Source organism: Malus sylvestris, chromosome 3, assembly GCF_916048215.2.
Source record: "Malus sylvestris chromosome 3, drMalSylv7.2, whole genome shotgun sequence".
Lineage (NCBI taxonomy): Eukaryota > Viridiplantae > Streptophyta > Magnoliopsida > Rosales > Rosaceae > Malus > Malus sylvestris.
This window is the reverse complement of record NC_062262.1, coordinates 7,592,385-7,603,639: the sequence shown is the minus strand read 5'-3', so window position 1 is coordinate 7,603,639 and position 11,255 is coordinate 7,592,385. Positions and strand designations below refer to the sequence as shown.

Sequence of the window (11,255 nt, the reverse complement as noted above, 5' to 3'; positions counted from 1 at the left end):
CACTAATTAAAAACAAGGGGTGTGCTATCCACACACCCCATTTTACTTCTCACACACTCCTTGATAATTTATGTCCATTGATCTTCTTCAATTCATCCGATCTGAAGATCGAAAATTAAAAAAGTATGTGAAAAGTAAAATGAGGTGTGTAGATATCACATCCCAAAAACAATTCGCCCCTAAATAAAACAACAAAAGAAAAGGTACAGTAGGTTAATATCCATTGGTCAACAGAAGACTTCCACAGCTTTACCAATTGGATGAGCTGCGTAATCTCTCTGCAAGAAATGCCATGAAACCACGCTGTGTGGCGTCTCTTGCTTCTTGACTTCCACATCCTTCGCTCGCCTACTCTCCCCACTTTCTTCTTCGTCTTTCCTACGCTACCCGTTTCTCCGGCCAGACCTCAACCCAGTAATGGCTTAGGGTTTCTCTATTCTCTCCCAGGTAAGCAGATTCTTCACCTCAAATCCCAAAGTTTCAATCTTTCAGTCTTAATTTCCTCAATTTTCACCAAATTCGAACTGGGTTTTCATCAATTTTCTCAAAATTTTGATTGACATGGATCCAAGTTCGTATCAATTGCCCAATTCCAATTCCAATTTCAGCGACCAGACACTTTCCCCCAATTTCAATGAGTACCCAAGTAGCGACCCCTTTGTAGATCTTAGCTTTGTGGACCAAAACCCTAGCAACTCGGCTCTGTCGCCGAGCCTGAGCCCCGAGGGAGATGACAGTGACTACTCTGACAGTGTGCTCAAGTACATAAACCAGGTGTTACTGGAGGAGGATATGGAGACAAAGCCCTGTATGTTTCATGACCCTTTGGCTGTCCAAGCCGCTGAGAAGTCTCTCTATGAGGTTCTTGGTGGGAAGTTTCCGGCTTCTCCGGATCAACACCCGCTTAATGTAGAGAGCCCGGATGGTTCTTCTGCAACTTTCAGTGATTATAGTGGCAAGACTAGTTCTAGTTCTAGTTCCAACTCTACTACTAGCCATTCGGTCGATTCATGGAGCAATAGTGTTGATGTTTTTGAACATAAGCCCTCTATTTTGCAAAACCCAATTCCTGAAAACTTTGTTTTCCAGTCCAATTCAAAGCCCAAGTCTCAGTTTTCGTCGAAAGGGGACGCCTTGGTGGGTTCTTATGTGAGTGAGCGTATGCTTTCTAATTTGTTTAGTGAGAGTGAAATGGTGTTGCAGTTTAACAGAGGGGTAGAGGAGGCTAGTAAGTTTCTCCCCAAAGGCCAATTAATTGTTGATTTGGAGAATAACAAGCCTTACACAATGGCTGATAGAAAGGCTGAAAATGTGGTGGTTAAGATGGAGAAGGATGAAAGCGAGTATCTTCCTTCTAGTTTGAGAGGAAAGAAGAGTCATGAGAGGGAGGATACAGATTTGGAGGATGGGAGGAGTACCAAGCAATCAGCGGTTTATGAGGATATGGCTGATCTGTCGGAGATTTTTGATAAGGTGCTAATCTGTAGTGAGGGAAAACCCGAGCCTATTGTGTGTGAAGGGGAAGAAGTCTGTCAGGATGAAGCAAACAAGGCTCTGCAGCAGAATGAGCAATCTGTTGGAACTACTAGTAACGGAAAGACTCGTGCCAAGAAAAATGGCGATAAGAAAGAAGTGGTTGATTTGAGAGCTCTCTTGATTTTATGTGCACAAGCTGTTTCTGCTGATGATCGTAGGACTGCTAATGAGCTACTAAAGCAGATTCGGCAGCACTCTTCCCCATTTGGCGATGGTTCTCAGAGGTTGGCTCATTGCTTTGCAAATGGCCTTGAAGCACGGTTAGCTGGCACTGGAACTCAGTTATATACTGCTCTATCTTCTAAAAGAACGTCAGCTGCTGATATGCTGAAGGCTTATCAGACTTATATTAAAGCCTGCCCATTCATGAAGGCCGTGATAGTCTTTGCAAACCACACAATTTCAAAATTAGCTGAGAAAGCAGAAACACTGCATATTATAGATTTTGGAATCCTTTATGGTTTTCAATGGCCTGCTCTCATCCATTGCCTCTCAAGAAGAGCTGGCGGGCCTCCAAAACTACGCATTACGGGAATAGAGCTTCCCCAAAGTGGTTTTCGACCTGAAGAAAGAGTCCAAGAGACGGGTCATCGTTTGGCAAAGTATTGTGAGCGGTATAATGTTCCTTTCGAGTACAATGGCATAGCAAAGAAATGGGAAACTATCCAATACGAGGAACTCAAAGTCAAGAGAGATGAAGTGCTTGCAGTGAATAGTCTGTTCCGGTTTAGTAACCTACTTGACGAGACAGTTGCGGTAAACAGCCCGAGGGATGCTGTTCTAAATTTAATTAGGGGCTTGAATCCTGATATTTTTATCCTCAGTGTTGGTAATGGATCTTACAATGCCCCCTTCTTCGTCACTCGCTTCAGGGAGGCTCTATTCCACTTCTCTGCATTTTTTGATATGTGTGATACCAATTTACCTCGTGAGGATCCGACGAGATTGATGTTTGAGGAAGAGTTCCTTGGGCGAGAGATTGTGAACACAGTAGCTTGTGAGGGCTCTGAGAGAGTTGTGAGGCCTGAGACATATAAGCAGTGGCAGATTCAGAACACGAGGGCTGGGTTCAAACAGCTGCCATTGGACCGTGAACTCATGAACAAAATAAGGTCCAAGGTGAAACTGGGGTACCACCGTGATTTCGTGGTTGATGAAGATGGAAACTGGATGCTGCAAGGATGGAAGGGCAGGATTATCTATAGTTCCTCCTGTTGGGTTCCGTCTAGGTCCTGAAATGCATGCTTGTTAGAACTGAATTGACTTGCACAAATAGGCAGGTAACCATTGAAAGTAACTTCTGTAGTTCTAAACATATATAGATAGCGCTGTATTTTGCAATCACCAAGCTGTCTTGGTGAATTTGTACTGGTTGCTTATCGGTATTCTAGTCTGCTTTGTTCGAACTTGCCCGGACTCTGAATCCTTCCCTTGTATATAGATCATTCTAGCACTGCTTCAGTTTGTATTAGAAAGTTAATTTACGATGAACTATTGTAATGTTGAACATTGTAGTTTTCTTTTTGTATGTCTAAGTTGAATCTAATCGCCAAATGAACGCACCTTTTACTTTTCTGGAATGCCGGTGAAGGATTGGTTACCGCTTTCACATTCATCCAAACTTTTGATCGCCGAGCTCAAACCGAGCGCGATGTAATCAGACTTATGGCTGACACCGTAGAGAGAGTGAAGCCCGTATGCGAAGTGGAAAAGGTAAGAGTAGTAGGTACCATTTCAGCTTCATCAACTTGAAAAGTAACACGTAGAGAGAGAAGGAAAAAGGAGCGATGGAAAGACAAAAAGGAGTCCTGCTATACAACAGTGCCATGCATTTGTTAAAATTGGCTCTGTTAAGCTTTTCTTGAATTCTTAAGCGCACATTTAGCTGTTAAATTCAGTAATTTATACTACTCATTGATGTACTTCAAAATTTTCGAACTCAAAAGATGAGGGATGTAAAATTGGCCGTGTTTCAGACGCATAGATAATTTATGAGGAACACAACCCTTCGTAGTTTCCAAGGTAGCTGACTGATACATGAACAATAGAGCAGAAAATATGCTTGTTTTGGATTGCAACGTGCATGAGAGTAAAGCTAAAATGATGAGATCAATCTCACTAGGTCTGAGTTATACTAGCTAGCATGAGTCGCTTGCATGCGTGACCGTGGCTGTTTATGCACTACAAAATTCAGGTGTATAGGTTTGTTTGATGACCATTTCGTTTTTTATCTTCGATTTTTTTTCTTTAACTTTTAAAAACTGCAAACTAAAAACTTGTGCGGCCATCAAAGGGGCACGTAATTATATAAAATAGATACAACACAACAACGCAGCAGATGACACACTGAATGATGAATACAACAGAACAGCTGAACTGAGCAATGCAACACAAAAACGACGGGTCGTGTCAACAATCAGGGGACCATCCTTTGTATTGTAAGATCTTACGGATCTCAAATAAGGACACTAGAAATATCTCTATGTTCTCCAATGCGCCATACGTAAGCAAAATTTGCAACATGCCAACAATTAGTACCCTGCAAACTTTTTTATTTTTGTTTCTATATTCATGGAACTCACCAAATATGGGTCATTTAATTTGTTTAATATGTCAGAACATTTCATGCATAAGTTGTGTGTTACCGTCAGTTGCATACCAGCACGTGAATTATATCCGGAAAATTTGGTAAACTAGCCATAATTTGTACCGCGAAATGGAATTTAGCCTGCCCATTGCGATTCTTATAAATTTAACCAAAAATCCATGTGAAAGTTCTAAAATACCCTTGCATACATAAATCTTTTACAAATAGGTTTTGGCATTTGTCTTCTCCGATTCAGTTGCCTTTTCCTACGTCGCCGGACAGCTTCCTCGAGTCTCTGAATGAGGTCTCGGACCTGGTAGTCCCACTCTGGAATCTCTTGATGGTCCGACTAATGGATGCGCTGTAGTGTTTTCTCACCGAATCAATCCACTCAACGCTCTAATTAGCAAGGACCAGATGGACATGGTAATGGTACTAGGTCGAAATAGTTGCAAATATCAGTTAAAAGAGCCTGACTTTGCAAGGTTAGAGACTAGAAATTTACTTGAAACTAACCAACCCAGCACGTCAATACGCACAATCCAAACCTATAAGAAAACAAAGCAAGTAAACAAGAAACTCAATATATTACTTATACAAAATTAAGCACAAATATCAAACTTTCAAAGAAAAATAAGCTGTGGGTATTGAATATTACAACAGATTACCCATATGGGGGCCGTTTCGATATCGAAATCAGATCACTAGCAACTCATTTGAAATCCAAAAGTGTAGAACTCAAATTCTCAGTGAAACAAACATGGGTTTATCACTAGCAATTTGATTTTTATATTTCTAAATTATCAAATCAGACCGCAAGTGAAGTGTTAGCAGAATAGAAAATTCTGAGGAAGAAGAAAACCTCTCCTGACTACGCCGGGTGAAGAAATAACTTTCTCATCAGCATGTCGGTGAAACCGGAACAAGGCACATAAGAAGTTCCGGTCGTTGAAATTGGTGATTTGCGTGAAGAATCATTTCAAGAAGAGCCACTGCCCAAAAATGTACTCGTGCAGCCGGGACAACAAAAGGAGCTTCTCAATGGTGGCAGATTTGAAGAGCCACTTGAAGCACCGCGGCGACGCTAGGTGGTGGGAGTAAGTTTGTGACAGCTGTGGAGCAGGATGACGAGGAGAGGAAGAGGAAGAGTGATTTTTAACCAATAGATTGGTGAGTAACTTTAATGACTCCGTATACAACATTTAGTGTTCTAAAATCGATCTAAGTGGTTGACCATTGCCTCCATTAATCCATAACCGTTTAAAAAATTAAAAGTTTATCAGGCAATCGCTTAGACGAAATAGGTGAGTTGGGCGCACGCGAAGGTGCGTAAGCAGGCGGGTCGGAGAGTGATTTTTATATTTCAAAAGGTGACTTGAAATTTCGTCAACCACAAAAACAATGCTTCGACTTTGAATGGTGTTCATTAATTGTATTTGCCATTGTGGTTTTGATTTGAGAATAAAAGGGAGGAGATAACGGTGGCGAAAGGGTTCTGTAGTCAACGGTCATGGTTTGAGGTCCTGTTACGTCCTCACATCATTATGTGCATGCATGAACACGTTTACACGAGAGGAGGAGAGCGACGTGAGAGTGAGAAGGAAGAAACTAGAACGTCTAGAAGACTACAAGTATTGCAAATTGCATGTCGGCTCTCTCTAATCTCTATGGAGGTCCAAATCACTTCACATCTCATAAGGTACCAAAACAAATGGATGGTCATTTTCTTTTCCCCTAAGTAGTACCAAAGTTGTCTAGATTGAGAAATACTAAACGACACTCCCTTCCAATAATAGTGACCATTTAAGCATTATTAACGGGATAATTTCGACATATAGGAGATTGTTTAAAAGTTGTACTAGACATTCATTCTTTTATGTTTAAGTCTGAACTTTATTCGAATGAGCAGAGGCGAAGCCATGAAAGGGCCATAATGGTCATGGGCTAATCCGAAACTAAGGGAGGGGCATATCACTAATAGCTTTCGGTTTCAACGGTTTTAAAAATCAAACTCTTTCATGCACGGGTGGAGCCACCCACAAGGCTAAGGTGGGTTGTAGTCCAGGGAGGTTTTTTTTTGTAAGTGTAGTGCTATTTACACAACCATTTTTATTTCTCACATATCCCTTTTAGTTGTTGGCATTCAGATCGAATGAATTGATGAAGATGAATGACAAAAAATCAATAAGGTTGTGTGAATAACACTATTCTTTTTTAAACTGGTGCTTTAATGGCTTATTTTAATGCATGTGTCCTATATAGTCCACTCAATTCCAATACAGGTTATTATTTCATGTATATTTAGTAGAGGATAGGTAATAAATAATACTTTTTATGTTAAAAATAATAAATCAGTTCTATCTCCCCTCCCCCTTCTATCATATTCGTTAAAGAAAAATATCATTTACCCTATGCAATTTAGCCTTTGTACTTCTTACTCATGAAAAGAAAAAGAATTTTCTTTTAGTTCACAATTAAATCCCTATCTCTGCAAATCCTTACTTTTCGTTGCAATTTTCCAATAAATGTAACCTTGGTATGTTCTTAATTGCTTTATTTACTTATTTTGATTTATTTATTTAGTAGGTTAATTATTTATATGGTCCTTGAAATTGTCGGTTAGGGTTATGATTTCAAGAATTGTTTATATTCTATTGTTTTTTTTTATATTGATTATAATTTTATATAAGAAAAAAAAATAAACATATGATTTTATGGTACTAATATCAGCTAACCCACCAAAGAAAAAAATCATGGCTTCGCCCTTGCTTTCTCGCTTGTTGTTTTTACACCACATGATAGTGAGTGAATTAGATACACAGACTCACCAGTCGTACCAGGTCAGCTCAAGGCTACCCTGATATTATTTTCACACAAAAAAACCTAGAGTTATACCTTTGATTTCCAATATATATATAATTAGGGGATTAGGGCCCCAACTATAATATTTTCCTTTTTTTCTTCACTATTGTTTGATTTGAGGCTAGTGGCTCTTATGTAGTTACTGTGAATTTTGAGGGACAAAGGTGATCAAAAGAGGGTCGGTAGCTTAGGCAGATCCTTATTTTTTTTAAAGGACTTTTATTTTAAATATGAGTCATGATATATACTGGGCATGTGGTTGAGTTGAGGGCTTAGGCAGATGCTTATATTTTTAAAAGGACTTTTATTTTAAATTTGAGTCATGATATATACTGGGCATGTGGTTGAGTTGAGGGCAAAGATGAGAGTCGGTAGCTTAGGTAGTTCCTTTTTTTTTTGTTAAATTAGGAGAGCATTTTAACGTGAGATTTTTGGACCCCTCCTGATATAAAATTCTAACTTCGTCATTGCAAATGAGTAATGAATACAAAGTTTAAGCACGAGAATTTGAGTTAGTTGGAAGCAAAAGTATAGAAACGTATCTATAGTCATCTTTTTTCTTTCTCCTTTGCCTCTCATCAATGTGGGATAAGTTGGTCATGCTGTACTGTACGTGACATCGTGTCCAAATTCCTTAAGTGTTTATATGGACTCGTGGGATGTGTGTTCAACTCTTCTCATGTTCTGATCGATTTGTATTAGAACAACAGGGTATGATAGTTCAATTTTTTCATGATCCTTGTGGTGATACTGATATGAGCATATTTACGCGACTTTGTTATTTTATTTCTTTACATTTATTTTGTTAATTTCCATTTATTGTAGTAATTTAAGTTATTTTCGTATTATTGTAATTTCAGTCGGTAAAGATGACAATAAATATCAAATGGAGCAATTTGGAGCAGTTTTGGACTTAGATTGGATTCCATGCGTGAATAGCATATGGGTTGGACATTTTTGATGTTTAAATGGTGCTAGATATGTGCTAAACTCTGAAGAAATTAAAGTTAAGGCTTGGAAGACAAGGAATTACACAAGAAAGAGGAATCATAATTGGAGAGGAACATTATCTTATCTTATCTCCAACTATAAGGATGAATCCTAATTACATTCCAACACTTTCTACCTGATTCTTAGAGTCCTAAAATAATTCAAAATGCCAAAACCTTTTCCTCCAACGATTTAGGGTGCGCCGCACCTACCATTCATCCATTGAAGTTGCTGGAATTTTCAGAGTTATTTCTCTCTTTGTTTTAAGTTTCAATGTTTATTTTAGATTGCTTTTTCAGTTATGATGAACATGTGTAACTAAGTTTCTTTTTAACTAGAGGTGAATTCAAAGCCATGATCATATGTTTTATATAAATTGATTACATCCAGTTATTGTTCCATAAGACATGAATGCGATTTACTTATTTGCTTTATAGAGAACTTATTCTTGTATGTTTAGTAAGGATGCATACTTAGTTTGCAGGCAGGGATTTGATGCTATAATATAAGGGAATTTCACCTAATCGTTATGAACTTATATTTATAAATAGTAAAAGTCACTAGTCATGATTGAGTTAAGTAAATTATTGGCAGGAGTATCATATTTTTCATAGTTACGAATGTTTTGTCAACACTTATGATTTTCATAGAACTTAATGATATTTGAGATGTATCTCTATCATGATTTTCATAGTTAGGGAACTTGAGAAGAATAATTTGGTTGCGTCGCTGAGTCCAATTCAATGAACTTAGGAAAATCTGAGAGTTAATTAGTGTTGGTCACAGTTAATTTAGGGCATTTTCATTAATGGTTTTGTAGGAATAATAACTGGAAATTGATTTGTATGCATATGATTCATGTGTGGAGAACAATCATTTAGCTATCCTTTCATCCATATTTCATTCACAACTTAATTTACTTGCTGCCATTTACTTTTGTTTTAATCAAATTCGTTCAAAATCCCTCAAGTCATTGTTTTGTTGCTAGTTTAACTTAGTTTTCAGTTTTATAAGCTTAATTTGTGTTGGTTAGCATCCCTACTAATCCTCGGAATAGAACGATCATTACTTACTCGTACTACGATTGCATATTTTATAGGGTTGAATTTGTGTGTTAGTTTCTACCACATCAAATACCCTACTTTTAAATAGACCTATGTGGTGAAAAAGCTATTAATTGTAATCATGTGGTGAAATTTGTTATCAATCATAGTCCTTATTAGATTTTTCCTCATTCTTCTTTCATTTGTAGGGACAAAATTGTTATTTTTGTTTTTATTGATTCCATCAACCAATCATAAAGCGCTATATGGACATAATTTAAAAAAAAAAAACTTTTAGAGCTACAATAAAAGAATAAATAAACAATAAAATTACAAGGTTCATATTATCAGACTTTCTCATTTCAAGATAGCCAAGAGTCCAAAATCAATATTTAAAAAATCACAAAGACATTGCCGCGTTTAGATTAGAATATAAGTTATTATATATGCAAACATTGAATTTAGTTTCATTTTAAGAAGAACAGTGGTGGATGGGACGGCTAGGGTTATGTGAGAGAGAAGGGGAAGGTGGCGGTGGTCGTTGTGGCTGTGGTTGACAAAGATAGGGATTGGGGAAGGATTTTTTTTTCCCTTCTATTTTTGTTGATTATAAAAAAGTGGAATTACCAAAAAGAAGAGAAAAAAAAGAATGGAATGACCTTTTTACCCTTGCATGTGGATGAGATTTTGACAAAATTTTCAATTTGGCTACGATTGATAACGAACTTCACCACAGGGTTAAGATTAACACTTTTTTTTACCACATGGATCGATTTAAAAGTAGTGTCTCACCATAGGGATCAAGAAAAAAATTTAGCCTTTTTATTATTAACAATTCATTATATTTAAAAAATTTATTAATCATTTCAAAAAGAAAAAAAAAACTCAACTCATTCATTCTCTAGAAGTAGAACCACTTTCTCTCTCTTCCCTTTCCTCTTAACTCAGGGGTCTACTCTTGAATTTTATTACTTTTTTTTTGACATTTAGCCTTGAGCAGTGGCTTCATAATTGCAAAATGAACACTAGCTCGTTAAGTTTATATAATAACAGATTAATGATGAACCGTCCATTCATTAATACATTTGAATGACTACACGATTTCAAATTCAGATGATATTTTGTAGGAATAATCTTCAAATGAAGATTGAGACATTGAACAGTTTTGATTGTGAAATTTCCGTTGTAAAGATACATTATTTGCAAGTGTGGGAATGAGATCATCCTCCCAAGAGGGGGAATGCAGATATTATTCATTATATAGTCTTTTATATAGTCTCTTGAAGATGATTTTTATGGATTCGTTCTTTAAACTAGCTTTCTATTAGTTTTATAGAGTCTTTTGGAGATTCTCTTATATTTATAATAATACACGACCTCCATTAAAAGTCAACCAATGTTAACACAACCAGAGAAAAACTTATATGTAATCATTGAATGTATCATCTATCGTGGTTGTGTACCATTCACATAATTTTGGACATGTGAAACATATTACATGCAAGTTTTTATCGTTTGAATGAGTTTAAGTCTTATGAGTTGCGCAACCCTCATCTTCCTTCCCTATTCCCTTTCCTCCAAAACTTTCAAGTTTACATTCGACTTGGCTGTTATTGCGGTATCTAGGATGCTACTTTTGACCTTAATAATGGTGATTTCTACCTTAATGGCAATGTCTCTCCCGTTGTTAACAATATGGTTACTCCTTATGAAAACAAGTGATGTTCTTGGTCTTATGGCTAGGGCTTTTGTTCTATTGTTTCAACCATAATTTATTACAAGTGTGCCTTTAGCATAGATCTGTCATGTTATTCTGATTTGTTGACGATCTATATAAGTGATAATTGTTATGTTAGTGTCGAAGTACGAATTTTTATCTTTAATTTGTTGGTTGTGCATATTCTTACCAATTCAAGTCAACAGTGTGTTCAAATTCATCTAAAAGGTTATGCATGCTTAGTTCTTAGAGAAGGTTTACTCTTATTTGGCATCATGTATTCTTTTTGTTGGATATTTTTTGCAGTTGTGTTTAAAAACCTATTGTTTTTTTTTTTTGGCAATTATAATATATTCCTTCTTTTCAAGGGAATAAATTTTAAAGTTTGATGTCCTAAAAAATGAAAAACATTTAAGTTAATTTTTTTTTGTTGTAAATACAAAGTTGACACGAACTAAACCAAATCATTTTATTGTAATTAGTTCGATAGTAATTTTGAAGTAAAATTGATCCAATCCGA

General features: G+C 36.7%; 1 protein-coding gene and 1 long non-coding RNA gene across 2 annotated transcripts; one reads left to right on the top strand and one right to left on the bottom strand.

Annotated features, from left to right (window-relative positions):
• The first annotated feature begins 216 nt into the window (after window positions 1–216).
• Window positions 217–3,090, top strand: LOC126616862 (scarecrow-like protein 14). The gene has a single exon (XM_050284990.1). It carries the CDS (start codon window positions 562–564, stop codon window positions 2,770–2,772), a length of 2,211 nt encoding a protein of 736 aa, XP_050140947.1. The 5' UTR covers window positions 217–561; the 3' UTR covers window positions 2,773–3,090.
• A 1,163-nt stretch (window positions 3,091–4,253) lies between these two features.
• Window positions 4,254–5,392, bottom strand: LOC126616861 (uncharacterized). Its single transcript, XR_007621281.1, has 2 exons — window positions 4,986–5,392; window positions 4,254–4,671 (listed from the first exon to the last, which is right to left on the bottom strand). It is a non-coding gene; the product is annotated as an uncharacterized LOC126616861 (long non-coding RNA).
• Window positions 5,393–11,255: the final 5,863 nt, after the last annotated feature.

Coding starts and splice junctions, on each gene's coding strand:
- LOC126616862 (XM_050284990.1), top strand. CDS start 562: ATGGATCCAAGTTCGTATCAATTGCCCAATTCCAATTCCAATTTCAGC.